The sequence below is a fragment of the Myotis myotis genome, unplaced genomic scaffold (genome assembly GCF_014108235.1).
Source record: "Myotis myotis isolate mMyoMyo1 unplaced genomic scaffold, mMyoMyo1.p scaffold_m19_p_6, whole genome shotgun sequence".
Taxonomy (NCBI): domain Eukaryota; kingdom Metazoa; phylum Chordata; class Mammalia; order Chiroptera; family Vespertilionidae; genus Myotis; species Myotis myotis.
In genome coordinates, this window is record NW_023416368.1 from 18,691,594 (window position 1) to 18,707,548 (window position 15,955).

Genomic DNA, 15,955 nt, shown 5'->3' on the forward strand with positions numbered 1-15,955 from the left:
AATGGCAGAGTTCATTCAAACACTAGAGGCCCGGTGCACGAAATTTGTGCATGTGTAGGGTCCCTAGGCCTGGCTGATGATCAGGGCTGATCTGTGGGGCATCCAGTGGGGTGGTCGGGGGACCCCCTCTGGCACCTGACTTGGCCGGCCTGGCACTGCCCACTGGCCAGTCCCGCCTCCCCACTGCTTCTGGTCGCCTCCCTCTACAGCGTGATGTGAGCAATCAGGGGGCCCCTGCTGGCACCCACCTTGGCTGTCCTGGATCCTGTAGTCTGGGGGAAGCTCCTGTGTTTAGTGTCTGCCCCCTGGTGGTCAGTGCATATCATAGCTTCCTGTCATTCCACCGTTTGGTCAATTTGCATATTAGGCTTTTATTATATAGGATAAATGCCACTTGACTCCATCACCAGATGTCTGACTACAAGGTTACTGGAGCCAAACCTCAACTACATCTAATCAAACTGATGGGATCCCCTGAATGAATTCCTCTGCTCCCCTGAGAAGGAGTAGGCAAAGATTGATAAGACAAGCTCACATCTGTGATATTAGGTAAAAGAGACAAAATCAGGGAAATTAGTCTCTTATTACTACTAAACTTGATTTCTCTGTAATGAAAGAGAATATATTCTTCCAATACAGAAATATGTTCTTGACTATGCAGGGGAAATAAAGGTGTTAACTATTTGTCCTCCTGTTAACTGGAAAATTCAACTCACTTTATTCCCCTGAGTACACTCATTAGACAAGGTTTAATTAAATCATTTTCTAATTTCTTTTTGGCCATTTTTATTAAAAGAAAAAAAAACCTTGGGAGATAATATTTGTAATTAGTACTGTTTTATTTGCTTCATCTGTGCTATTAATTATATAATACTAGAAGCCTAGTGCACGAATTCATGCACTTTTGGGTCTGTCTGGCCGGCCCCGATCAGGCTGTTGCGGAGGGGTGAGGGCGACCCCTGGTAGAACTCCTGGTTGAGGGGACAATTTGCATATTAGCCTTTTATTATATAGGATTGTATAAAGATGAAGCATTGCTAATTACATTCTATTAAAGATTCAAACTATGAAGTTTGATCTTCACTACTCTCTTTGAGCCATTTTGCCTATTTTATAACCTTCTCCCAAATACTGAGTGCTTTTCTCTGTACACTATCACTACTGAATAAAAAATAAAATTAATCTACAAGATACTCCTTTTCAAATTATTCAATATGAGAACTCAGATCTCCTAAACCTGGACACCTTCCACTGTCTCTCCAGCCCTGCACCAGATGCTGCCATTCACAAAATGACTGCCTCTTATCAAAAATGGGGTTTTGTGATGACCTGCTTGGTCACTATTCTCCTGTCTGCTTTTTTCAACATCTTTGTAGCATTTCACAAAGTCCCATGTGTGACTAATGAATGAGTGACATGAGAAGAATGGTCTGCCTATCATTTTCATTCAAGTGCAAATAAACTGGCTGGTGTACTGCAGGCTCTCAGGGTAGAGGTCCTTAACCTGAGGGGCACATCAGAATACATTAGAGAGCTTTTGCAAAATAACCATCCCTAAGGATTGTCATCCAGCAGCCTGGAGACTGTATATCTGTATTTTCCAAAGTTCTAATGCTGGTGAACCAAAAACCAAGGTTCAGTATGTTAAAATTATAAAGACAGTCAGAAGAATTTCAAGAAATAGCATAACTAACAAACATTGAGGACAGGATGTGGGGAGTCATATGAAATGATTCATTATCTTTCTAATGGGGAGTCATTGATGTGATTAAATTTGATAAAGCAACAAAAACAGGCATAGACGTATTATGTAGACACGTGGAGGAAATGGCCATAATTGCTAAACGCAGAGAAGGTTTAAAATAGTTATTTCTGAGAAGTGAGATTGGAGGGAGCAGGCATTTGCTTTTTATTTAATACCCTTCTGTTATATATGTACTAAGTGAATATATTTTCTTTTTCATACCATTAAAAAATATAGATTCCTAGATAATTCTGAAGTACTTTGCTGGGTAGAGATCATCTGTTAGTCCCTGGAAAGTGGGAGGGAATGGTAGTGGCAGAAAAGGAAGTCTTGCATTTTTGAATTTTGTTATGATCTGTTAAGGGGGCCCTGCTTAATTTTTTATCTGTTGGCCTGGAATTAACACTGGTGATGTTAGATGCTCTACTGAAACACAGCTCCAGAAATATTGCTCATAAGAATAACACAACAATAATGGCAAAAATGCCTCTTCCTATGCATTCTATAACTTCATCTAAACAACTTTTTGAGAATTATGAAGTTCCTTTCATTTAAAAATGAAAAATGAAAAAATCAGTTGACAGTCACCTCTAGATTTATTTTACTAGTAAACATTTCTCAAGCTCTTATCTTGAGCCAGGCATTCTATTGAATGCTTTATATGCATAATTCTATTTACTCCCCCAAACAAACCTGAGAGGTGCACATGCACAGTAGGCACCGGAACATGCACAGTAGGCATAAACGAGTGGATATTCATCCCAATTTTAGGTTGAGGAGCTATGGTTCAGAGACTTTTAGAAAGTCCTCTGAGATCCTGTAGCAGGCAAGGGTTAAAGTAGTGGTTCAACCATAAAAATCTGTCTTCTTCGCCAGTGTGTTATATTGTCTTGACAGCAAAGGAACATATGAGCTTAGCTTTAGGATGGTGTTTCCAGGTTGCCCCAGACAAAGAACCTCAGGCAGTGTGGCTTATGCAGTTAATAGCCCCAAATAAATGTCTTATCCTGCCAAGGAGGGGCCTTCCAGTATAGCTTTTTGTCTTAAAGGAACATTTGTGGGACAGCACACTGGGTTTTTCTTCTTGACACCAACCTCATAAGGTTGCTTAGACATTTCCTAGGCCTCTGATGGATCTGAAGCCTATTAGTTTCCACTTATCCCACATCTATACCAGGGGTTGGCAAATTTTTCCTGCAAAGGAGCAGATTGTGAATGTGGGCCATATGATTTCTGTTGTAACTATTTAATGCTGCCATTGTAGAATGAAAGCAGTCATCACCAATAGTAAATGAATGAGCATGGCTGTGCCCCAATAAATGTCACATACTTTTTATATAATTTTACATGTCATGAAATATCATTATTCTTTTCACCTTTTTTCAATAATTTAAACATGTAAAAACTATTCTTAACTCATGCACCAAACAAAATCAGGTGGCTGTTGACTTTGACCCAGGGGCCATAGTGTACTGACATCTGAAGGAAAGATGTCAGAGATCAGATCAATCCCCTCATTGTACAGACAGGGAAACTAAGGGGCAGAGAAGAGACTTGTGGCCTATGATTGTATTATGGTTTAGAAGATTAGCTGGGATTGGAATCTGCCTCCCCCATATACTCATTGTGGGTAGGAAGCAATTTAATGCTGACCAGCCATTTGAATAAAATGGGAGTAAAAATGTTCAATTAAGTAAATTACTTAATTTAGTCATTTTGTCTATCATTTGTCAATTATAATTTTCAAAGGATTAGAATAAAAAGGCACTTCAAATAATTATGATATCCTAAAGAGATATTTAATGCTATAACTGCATTAGACATACTTTCATCTTGTTGTAAAGATCTGGGAAATGTTTTAAGGTTCATGACCAGGCTCTGGGCTATATTATAACTATTAATTATCATGTGCACCTGGAAAAAGAAGACATGATTAGGTGTGCTTACTGGTTATTTAACCTCTCTGAGGCTCAGTTCTCTGCAAATAGAATAACACCTATAGCAAAGAATTGGTGAAAATTTAAAAGAATACATTTAAGCACTGTGTCTGGCATATAGTGAGTGCTTCATGAAATTAACAATCATTATCATCATTGTATTCACCATCATCATTGGCATTGGGTCAAAACAGGTTTATCCTTTTTCTCTGCAGTTCTTTCAAGGGGTCATGTCCAAGCTGTTCAGTTCTCATCATCCTGCCAGTTCAGACACTATACATGTCAGAAGGAAGAAGGAGTATCCAGCATTGTTAAGGGAAAGGGGCCAAGAAGAAGTTTATTAAACAACCCCTGAGATACTCCTCCATCTCATCCCCTTGAGATCCAAAAGAAGTAAGATTAGAATAAAGCAAAGAACTTGCCCTTTGTACTCTGAATGGTACAAGCTGAACATGCCACGTTTTCCCAAATTATCAGATCAATTCTCAGATGACAGCTCCATTGAAAGGATAGTTGTAGAGAAGTGGAGTTTGAAAAGTCATGTTATATTAGAAATGCTTGAAAACAAAACAAAACAAAACAAAACAAAACAGGATGGTCAACCTAAGAAATAATGGACGACTAAGAGGCTGAGTGAAGGATGTATGTGAATCCCAGAAGGGCCATCATGGGGAAGAGGTCGAAGATTTGTTCTCTGAGGCTCTGGAAGGCAGGTTGGACCAATTAAGGGGCAGAGGTCATGGGAGGCAGATTTTGGCTAAAATAATAATAAAAACAGCACCACAGTGCTTAACATGTATCAAGCCTTTACCATCTAGTAGGCACTATGCTAAGTACTTTATTTGTATGATTTCATTTAGTTCCCATAACAATTTTGTGAAGTGGATACTATCATTATTCCCATTTTGCGAATTAGAAATCTGAGGCTGAAATGAATGGAGAAGCTTCTGCCCAACATAACACAGCTAGTGGAGGGCAGAGATTACATAGTCAGAGCCAGTGACAAGACTACTTATTTTCTAACCACTGTACATTCTGCTTCCTGACCACTAGTCTAGTTAATCTGATCCATTTAGCTTCTGTTCTGCAGTGAAGCACTTGGAATGCCCTTCAGCTTTAGACAAAGAAGGAATTAGCAGGTTTCTGGGAGACTAGGACATTTGTCCCCAGCTTCTTTAATGTATGCTCTTTACCTGCATCACTCAGAGGCCTCTCCAGCTTTCTCTCTCAGACTGCACTGGTCCCTCTCATCTGCCCTGGGAGACTGTGGGCTCTGAGAGGGCAGGGGCCTTGGTCCCTAGGTTGTCCACAACACAGTTCCTGGAGCAAGCTGATTGCTAACTTCATGCTGAAGAATGAAGGAATAGGCAACGCATATCTTTTCTCTCCCTTTTCATGATTTTCTCTTAAACTTCCATCCTGTCAACTCTCAGTCTCTCAGTTTTTGTCTTGTGGACAAAATAAGTCTTTTCTTTATTTTTAAATATATTTTTATTGATTTAAGAGAGGAAGGGAGAGGGAGAGAAAGATAGACACATCAATGATGAGATAAAACCATTGATTGGCTGCATCCTGCATGCTCCACGCTGGGGATTGAGCCTGCAACCTGGGCATGTGCTCTTGACCAGAATCAAACCCTGAACCTTTTGACCCTTTAGTCTGCAGGCTGGCGCTCTATCCACTGAGAAAAACTGGCTAGGGAAAAAGAGGTCCTTTCATTGAATTTGTGTGTGTGTGTGTGTGTGTGTGTGCAGTGTATTCTGAAATAGGTCATAAATAAGAAGTGTCAGGAAAACAGTTGTAAGGGCAACTACATAAATTCAGTCTCGTCTTAGAACCTCATGAACTATTCACCCTTAGGCAATGGTCTCATCCTCTCCAGGCACTAGTGTATTGATCTGCAAAATAAGGGCCTAGGCTGGATCAGTGATCTTTCCAACTTTATTCTGGTTGCAGGCATTGTAGAGGTTACCACGTTGGGTTGGGGGAAGGCAGGAGGACAGGGAACCAGATCCCCATCCTCCATCTCCCACCAAAGCAACTCTGCTTTTTATCTGTTTCACATACTGGGGATCTCCCCAAGATTCTATTTGAAATTGGAGCTTTAAACTAAAAAGTCTGGAAACTTCTGAGCCAGTTCATTTCTCTCTCAAGGGCTCTACCAGCTTTGATCTACAATTCTGTGGCCACACAGGTATGTGCATATGAATATGAAAATATGTGAACTCATGGAATATTCCTGGGCTGAGGACTTAGTTGTGTCCTCAAATAACCATGTCTCTGCATCACGGTCCTCACATTTCCTATTTTATTCACTTTAATCAACTGAACCCTTAATGAGTCCTCACCCTCTATAATCCCTGGTAACACACAGGCTGATCTGGTTTTTACCAAGTCAATAAGACATGTAGCTATACTTACATCAGCTAAAGCACCATGTGTCTTGGAAAAAAATATGGGTGTTAACTTATCCAAGTACAGTTGAAACCACGGAAGTAGGTACCTATACATGTGGGTATCTACAAACACACGGACACCCCCTCTTCCACACACAGGTGTCCACTGTTGACAAGCATTGCAAAAGCTACTCAGGTCTCACAAACCAATTTCTCTCAGTCCAGGGATTTAGGATAAAATGCTCAGAGAGGGTAGGTACCTTGATTAATGTCACACAGCTAATAAGTATAAAGTCAGAATTTAAACTCAGGTCTGTTTGACCCCAGAGCCACCTTTCCCAACTACTGTACCACCTAACCAGAGGCTGCAGAAACTAAACGTGACTGTGTGGTACTGAGATGGTGGGAAGAGAGGCTCAGAAGAAAGTGGGCAAGCTCAGCCTTACAGAAGGCACAGACAGACTTCTCACCATAAGGGAGCAAGGAGACTAAACAACAGTTTCTCCTTAGGACTGACAGCAGAAGGGCAGCAGCATGGAGCTGGGGGCTTGGATGAACTGCCACATAGAGCAAAGCCGCCAACTCAAACATTTCACAGAAATTCATCTGCAACCACATGATGCAAACAGCTGACGGCCCTGGTCCCTAAATATCCCAGTAAGACCAAGATGGCCTGACCTCACTGTCTCTCCTGCAGCTACCTTACACACTATAATTATAATAAAATGCCATCCATGTATAATTGAACAGTTATCCAAAAGGAGTTCCAGGTCGATTGCTGCAACTGTAGGCAAGATTTAAACTTAGGCTACTACCCCTGTTCCTGCTCCCAACTCCCCATGCTCAGAAGTCACATGGCACAGTGGCAAATACTTGGATGGTGGAGTTTGATAGACCAGGGGGAGAAGCCCAGCTCTGTCACTTTATAAACTTTGTATTAATACTCTGGTCATTTCTCCGATGATTTGAGTACTCATGTTTGTAGTCCTAGTGACATTAAAGCATGTAACTGTGAGCTCAGTGTTTTTCAAACTGGCTCTACAGATGCATTGTTGGGGCCTACAGGTCCTCTGTTTTGAGAGACACTAGTTTGGTCTAAGATTTGCTGCTGATGCATCATGGTAGTAAAAGCTATAACTTGGGAAGTCTCCAGCTGGCAGATGTCTGTTTTGACCACAATCTCAGAGCAGGGAGTGAGCACGGAGTCTGTCCTGAGGTTTGGAGGAAGACTGAGAGCCAGCCTGGAGAGCGTGGCCCGCTAGTGGGCTCCAGGGCCCAGAGGCTTCTTTAAGAAATAATGGCCTAGCTTGTCAAGTTCTGCATGGTTCAAGTTTACTTTAGGGACATACCCATGCTATGGAAATATAAATACACGTCTATCCTATCATATAAAAATCTGAATACACATATAATCATATATATACAAGCATACACTATGTGATGTAAAGTTGTGTAGATTTAGTATATGAAGCAAGTATTCCCCACCTACTCAGAACACTTTCAACTTTTCAAAGCATAGTGGCGTTTAACAACATATTTGGTCTCCCCAATGACACTAGGAGCACTTAGAGCAGGAGCTGTAATTCCCAATTGACAGATGAGGAAAGGGAGGGCTGGAGAGATGCCCAAGATCACAGAGGCAGCTATGGGTGATGTCAGAACAATAAGCAGGGTTTTGGCTTTTGTTTTTGACTCCCTGTCCCTAGAGGTCTCCTCTCAGACCCTGAGCCTCCCTAAAACTTGTCTTTGAGCAGCCCATTCAGAGCTGCTTATTTGGGTCCCTTCAAAGTGATCTGTTAGAAGAAGACTGCTGGCTATTTTAAAGCCAGTGCATCCTGACAGGTTCAGAAAGAACTGCAAAATAAAAAGTGAAGCTCCTTCCTTTTGTTCAACCTTTCCAAAGCTTCCCTGGTTTCTAACTCTATAATTACACCCCAATCAGAAACACTCTGAAGGAGGGGGTCAGTTCCCTGCAGCCGCAGGCTAATGATGTGGCTGAATTTCTAAAAATTATCATCTTATGAATTTCATTATTCCTCTGAAGGGGGAGGAAAAGCGTACACCACATAGTTGACTATGTTTCAAACTGAATTAATTAGTAATTTGAAGCCTAATTATCAACTAATCTATTGGAACATGCAAGTCTCTTGTATTTGGATGGTATATGCAATTTGCATCCTATTAGCTAGCAGTTGTAAGAATTTGAGAGCTCATTAGGTCAGAAGAGAAGAATGCAGATCAGAAGAACACAGAAAACCAAGGTACTGACTTGGTGATGCTGTGACCACAGGGTCACTTGGCAACAGATGGAGACTGGCGATGTAATTACCTGGAGTCTTTCAGTGACTCTGAGGCTGCTGATGTGCTGATGTGTGACTTCTGTCTTACCCTGGAGAGGTGATTATGTATGCCCTCACCCTTGTTCTTTGTATTCTCAAGCAGTAGGGTGCCCACATAGTTTGTACTCAGAGGTGCCCTGGAATAGTGGGAAAGGCACCTAGTGCTGCTTGCTCACTGTGATGCTAGGCCTAGCTCTACCACTCACTTGCTGTGTGACCCTGGCCAAGTCACACCACCTTGCTGATTCTGTTTTCCTACAAGCAAATGAGACTTAAATGGAATTGACTTTTTTTTTAAATTAAATATATTTTATTGATTTTTTACAGAGAGGAAGGGAGAGGTATAGAGAGTCAGAAACATCGATGAGAGAGAAACATCGATCAGCTGCTTCCTGCACACCTCCTACTGGGGATGTGCCCACAACCAAGGTACATGCCCTTGACCGGAATCGAACCTGGGACCCTTCAGTCCACAGGCCGATGCTCTATCCACTGAGCCAAACCAGTTAGGGCTGGAATTGACTTTTGAAGTCCTTTCTAGCACTAAGAATCTTGGATTCGAGGGACATCAAGGGTTTCCTTTATTACAAAGTCAAAAATTTTATTCTCGCAAAATTTTTTTTTAATGGGTCCCTAAAGGTCTCTGGACAGCTGCATTCCATTTAAAATACAAACACCCCTGAGAAAACTAACATATTTAGCCATTAACAGCAGGGTCAAACATTCAGGGATAGGGAATCTTTTTTCTGCCAACGGCCATTTGGATACTTATATCTTTATTCACTGGCTATACAAAATCATCAGCTTGTTAGTCTGCTAGATTTAGTCAAACATTTAATTAACTCACCCCTAATGCCTTGGCAGGGCCAGACCAAATGATTTCTCAGCCCTTATACGGCCCACGGGCCAGATGTTCCCCACCCTTGGGACTCTAAATGAATACATCTCAATAAGCCCTTCTTATTTCCAGTCCTGAGCCTGAAATATTGAGATAGCCAAGGCAAAGGGGAAAGAAGGGATATAAGGATGGAGAACAGGCCAGAAAGAAGAATGACAGAACTTTTAGGCAGATGTTTTTATATCATTTTTAGCTCCTGAATTTTGACCTTTCCATACTATGTATATCCAGATACTATGCCTTTTTTCTACTAATGACTTTTATTCCAAAAATAAGTAGAGCTCAACAATAAAGATTAAAAAAAACAAAAACAAGTAGAAAATATCAATGATTTTGTTCAATAAATATTAAAGTTACTCATAGAAATAACCAACACAAAATAACATGGCTAAAACTGAATGTGGTAGAATTACTATAGATTAAAAGCTAAAACTCACATCTTAATGGAAACACAGAAAATTGCAAAAACAAGCCAGAATAAGAAGCAATGTTTTGTAGAAAAAACTACCATTAGGGAAAACTGACAATTGTTCAAGTTGTTACAGGGAAAAATTTGTTATTAATTAAAATATTTTAATCAGTATAAAAATTTGTTATTGATTTGATGGGAGATGCCACCACTTTGGAAAACAATTTTGAGTTCCTCAAAATGTTAAACATAGTTACCATATTATAATCTAGCAGTTCCACTCCTAGATGTATATTCAAAAGAAAAATTTGTACACAACTATTCATAGCTGCATTATTACTAGTAGTCAAAAAGTGAAACAACTCAAATGTCCATCAACCAATGAATAGATAAAATGTTGTACTTATATCCATATAATGGAATATTATTTGGCAATAAAAGGAATAAAGGGGTACATGCTACAGTATGGATGAACCTTGAAAACACTATGCTAAGTGACAGAAGCCAGTCACAAAAGACCATGTATTGTGTGATTCCATTTACATGCAATGTCCACAATAGGCAAATGATAGAGCTAGAAGGTAGATTAGTGGTTGATTAGGGCTGGGAGAATGTGGAATGCAGTGAGAGTGATAGCTACTGGATATTCCATTTCTTTTTTGGGGGGATCAAAAAATATAAAAATAAAATTGTGTTGATGGTTTCACAATTCTATGAATATATAAAACACCATTAAAATGTACACTTTAAATGAACCAACTGCATGCTATATAAATTGCATCTCAATAAAGGACTTAAAAAAATGGACCAAAGGCAAAACAAAATTCCATGTAGCTTTGGGGAAAGAAAAATCACACTTTATGATAAAGAAGGTAGATAGGCAAAACATGACCCAGGAGAAATAGAACTGTCAGAAATAATGGCCACAAAAACAAACAAACAAACTCAAAATGGCACATGTTACTAGATAAAATTTAATATGTACAAAAATTATTTGATGACTCAAATCTTCACAGCATGAAATATAATTGCATCCCATAAAAAGGCCTGCAAGACCTTAAAAATGAAAACAAATTTTAAAAGAAAACATCTCATCTATGCTACACAGAAAACTGAATAAAAACTAAATTGAAATAGTATTGTTCATGTTGGAAAACTGTTTCTGGGTAAAGATCCATCAATACTAGTATAATTATGGCTTAAATGTTTATATTTATAAACTATAAAATTATCATTTTTGGTGATTTCGTCCTTATTACCAAGATTCAGTCACTTAGAGCTAGAATTGAGATGACTGGTGAAGCTGTTTTAGAGTTTAGAGGTTTGCCAACAGTGATGTGGCTTGACAAACAGGGATGTGGAAGGGAAAAGGTAAACTTGATACTGACTGGACTTAGCATTACAGCTCCAAATTGCCCTTTTCACCCATGCAGTTCCCACCAACCAGTGACCGTGGAAGAAAGCTGGGGGCCCAAACATGGGAACACCATTAGCTGAGCGCTGCAGTGTGCTCTACTCACCAGATTTGCAAGGATGTAGTGGTAGCCGATGCCATTCTTCTCCAGCTTTATAATCTAAAAAAACGCAAGGGAAGGGATTCATTAATCATATTAGCAATTAAAGCCACAACAGCAATAATAATAGGAACTAACATTAATGAGTACTCACAGTGTGCTCTGCCCTAACCTAAGTACTCCAACCACAGTATCACAACCATCCAATGATGGTAGCATTGGAGATCCTCATTTTACAGATGAGGAAGTGAGGCACGGAGAGGTTAAGTGAACTCCCTATGGTTACCCAGCTATTAAGTGGCAGACACAGGATTTGAAATCAGTTTTGTCTGATTCCAGGGGTAGAGTAGCATTTCGTAACCCCAAGGACCTAGCTGAAATCTTCACTTCTTTCCTTCCTTTTTCTTTTTTTTAAAGTACCCTTTAAAATATGTTTTTATTGATTTGAGAGAGAGAGAGTGAAACATTGATGAGGGAAACATTAATTGGCTGCCTCCTGCATACCTCCTACTGGGGACTGAGCCCATAACTTGGGCATGTGGCCTGACCAGGAATCGAACTGTGACCTCTTGGTTCATGGGCTAATGCTCAGCCATTGAGCCACACCGGCTGGGCTACTTCTCTTCTTTCTAAAAAGCCTTTCTCCTGCATGGAGACTCTTTCCTGGTGGGGATCATATGCTGTGTTGTAGTCCCTGTCACTGTCATGATAATACCTGCTGCTTGGATGGACAGATGAATGGATGGGTGAGTGGATGGGTAAATGGATGATTCCACCCCAGTTCTTGACCTTTAACTCCTTGCATGAACCATATTCAGATACAGTTCCTTCTTTCCTTGAATTTTATGTTTTCTAAACCAGCTGGGTACTCAGACATTAATGGGATACTCAACCCAGAAGCTGAAAGGGAATGTCAGAATTGTCTGGTCCAAGGCCTCACTGTACAGATGGGAGGTACAGGAAGGGAAAGTGATTTGCCCAGCTCCCACAGTGGTCTGGCGGCAGTATCAAGACAGGTACCTGACTCTGGTGATCCTTTCTATATGATGCCTGATTATGGTTAATTATCATCCCCCTATCCTGAATGTTCAGACTGTCCCTAATCATTGTGGGCAGGAAAAATATTTGTGGAAAGAACTACCCAGAGGTTTGCTTGGGTAGCCAGACATACCATCCATGGAATAGCTAGGACTGCAGGCCTTGGTTCAGTTCTAACTCTTCCTGCAAGTTATGTTTTTTGTTTTTTTTTAATAATCAAATTGGGGTTCGTACATCCTGCTCAGTGCCTCTCCCCCTGCACTGTGGCAAGGAGTCATAAAACATATGAGAACTATTTGGGCTTCTTCACTAACTGAATAAATTTTCAAGGTTATTAAAACCCACATTCAGACATCTACTTAATTGGGTGTATGTGCATAGCAGCTCACTTAGTTTTAATGTAGGGAATAATTAAATGCAAGTGCACACAATGAGTGCCCCAAAACAGTGGTTAGATTTTGAAATTCCAGACCACAGACCTCAAATACTGTTGGGATGATAGTTTTATTAATAATTCTTCATTACTTTTTCATCTTCTTGTCAAATGGTTTGCTGCCCTTTCAACAATGAGATACCTTTATCAAAAACCTATTCAGATCCTAATAAACTTAAATCAGCAAATAAAAGATACTTCAAAACCCACTACACTCAGACAATGGATAACTATAATCTCCACAAGATAAAATTACAGTTTGAAACAGGAAACTGGCAGGTAATTGATGACTTGTGACCAATAAAAAGTATCAATTTCATATGGTTCAACCTAATACTAACCTTCTTACCCATTTACTCTTCTACCTTCCCTCCTTTTCTACATTCTCTTCACAAACATTTAAGTGCTTACTGTGTACCAAGCATTCTGCTGGAAGTCACAGTTTCCTGGGAGGAGACCAATACTAAACAGATGAAGAATGAAATGCTCACAGGGTTATGAACTAAAAAAGTTGTTATAAAGATAATTTACAATTTCACTTGGGAACATTACTTCACTGACCTCATTCCTTCAAATTTCATTTCCACTGAATGGCCTTAATTCACAATCTTTGTGTCTGGAATACTGTTTCCTTTCTCTTTTATTATTCATAACCTTCATGGCTGAGTTCTAATATCAATAACTCTGTAAAACCTTCTATTGTTAATCCAATTAGCAAATATTTATTGAACATGAACTGTATGCCAAGCACTATGCTATGGACAAGAGAGGCAAGGTCCCCATGCCCTTATTGAGCTGAGTTGACATTTTAGTAGGGAACCAGATGGAAAATACATAAACAGATAAATGAACAAGATTTCAGTAGGTGAGAAGCACTATGAAGACAATAAAACAGGGTGATGTGATGGTTGGCCTGGCCCTGGTCTCTCTTATCTCTAACTCATTCTGAACTTAATGACTGTATTATATAATTTGGTGTCATATATTGATAAAGCATTATAGTCTAATAACCCTGCTCCCTGATCATAAACCTTTACTGCCTTTCCACTGTTTACAGAAACTAGAAACTCTTTAGAATGGTTTCCAAGGATAGTCATAATCTTGTGTTCATCCTCCTGTCACTATTTCCCAGTAGTCATTCAGCATCTTCCACAGCTGCTAAGCCATTCTATGAATCTCCACCCTCACATGCCCTCTGGGCTTCTCTATATGCTTTTTCTTCTCTCTAGCTCAAAGGCTCTTATCCAGTGAATGGCTACCTGTAGAAGCCAGACCAATCTCATATTTGGGATCTTTGAGGCTTCATTAATTCCCTATTCTTTTCATTCACTCAAAAAACATTTATGGAATGCCTACTACTGCTAACCACTAGTGGATACAGCAGGGGAAAAAGCAAAACAAAACAAAAATCCCTGCCTTCATTGACTTATATCCTGGGGCGGGGGCTGGAGACAGAACAGGAAATTGATATTCTATTTAGAATTTGGAATCACCATCCCCTTCTTAGGCAGATAATATCTAGACCAAAAATATCCCAATTGCTGGGTGTTTTGATAGTTTAGGATGATGCCAAGATATCAGACTGCACATCAGGAGATGTACATTCTGGACTCATTATTGTCACTAACTAGTTGCCTGAACCCATGGCAGATCATTCACCCAATTTGACCGTTAGTCATCCTACCTGGAAATAGTTGAGTGCAGATGGTAAATCAAGTAATGTATAGATCCTTTCAGCTATTTGATCTTCCTTTCCAGAATAGAAGAATTAAACAATTTTGAAAGTTAACATACTATAATCTGGAATACCCATACTAACAAGTCACATTCTTACAAAATAAAAGTTTGTCCTTTGGCAAAAGAGCTAGAGAAGCTAAAAAGATGCATTTTTAAGAGGTTGGGCCCTGTTGGCAGAACAAGCTGGGTTTGAGTTCCTGCTTTTCTTGTATGTTAGCTGTGAGTCCCTGGGTAAGAATAATCCCTTGTTTCTTCATTTATAAAATAGAGGAATTGATTGAAACTGTTTTATAGAGTTGGTATAAGGATGAAGTAAGGCTATACATGGAATGGGTCTGGCATAGTGTCTGGTATATGGTAAACACTCAGAAAATAGTAGCACTGAGTGTTATGGAACTATATAGGACAAGTCATCAGTCTACTAAGAATCCCTAATTATCATTCAGCACTTTCTCCACCTCTATCTCATCTAATGTGTTATTAACTTTGTAGAAAAGGGGCTTTCATTCCTATATTACAGATGAGGACACTTATCCTTAAAAAGGGAGTGACTCAAGAAGACAGTACTAGTTGGCAGTATGAATAGCAAAGACAGGCAATGCTTACATATATCATTTTCTGTTCTGAATGCTTTACATGTAGAGAGACTTTTAATGCTCACAGGAGCTTCCAAAGGGAAGCTGTTATTAGTACATCCATTTTACAGATCAGGAGCCTGAGATGTAGAAAGATTAAAAAATTGACTCAATGTCACAGAGCTAGTAAATACTACAGCTGGGATTGGAACCGCAGCCACTCTGGCTCCTGGGTCTCTGCCCTTAACCATTACCCTAGACTTCATTTAACTGAAATTCAAATCCTTTGACTCCAGACCAGAGAACTCCCATCTCAATGAAAACCATTTTTTGCTGGTTTCTCTTTCCCAGAGGGGAGGCCAGAACCACACTTTGTAAAAGTGGAACACAGAGTTAATGTCTTAAGAATCGCTGACTTTCAAAATTTCTCCTGTTCCACTGCTGAGACCTCTGAGTGATTGCTGAGCTGGTGTGTTGAGATTCCCTGTGGAGGCCGCAGAGGTCTTGAAGGCCATTAACAAGCTTTGTCATGTTGTCAAGTACCTAAAACTACAATCTTTTATTACATAGCACAGTTCAAAAATGATTGCAAAATATACTTCCTTGCAAACAAATCTGCAGTCAAATGCTCTACCACTGAGCTATACCCCCTTTGCAAACAAATCTGAATGCACACATGTGATTTAAAAAGACAGTAACCTACACAAAGACCTGCTACTTCTATTATGGGCACATGCTTTAGTTCTGAGAACTGGAAGAACCATGGCTTAGAGACCTGGCTGAAAACTGTTGAGGTTACAGTGCCCTTTTATAGAATATACAGTCAATTGATTTTTCAGACACAGGAGAGTGTTCAAGGAAACAGTGAAAAGGGAGGTGCCTGCCAGCTGCCTCCTGAGACTCTTAAAATAGGTCAGTGGGCCAAATGAATGAGA

General features: G+C 39.8%; 1 protein-coding gene across 3 annotated transcripts in view; it reads right to left on the reverse strand.

The window, feature by feature from the left end:
• GRIA1 (glutamate ionotropic receptor AMPA type subunit 1) overlaps positions 1–15,955 on the reverse strand; it is a 274,009-nt gene that overhangs the window by 108,968 nt on the left and 149,086 nt on the right. For all 3 annotated transcript variants that reach the window (XM_036312933.1, XM_036312934.1, XM_036312935.1), the window contains exon 5: positions 11,244–11,297. In XM_036312933.1, the coding sequence (XP_036168826.1) occupies positions 11,244–11,297 (54 nt within the window). The remainder of the gene's footprint in view (positions 1–11,243; positions 11,298–15,955) is intronic.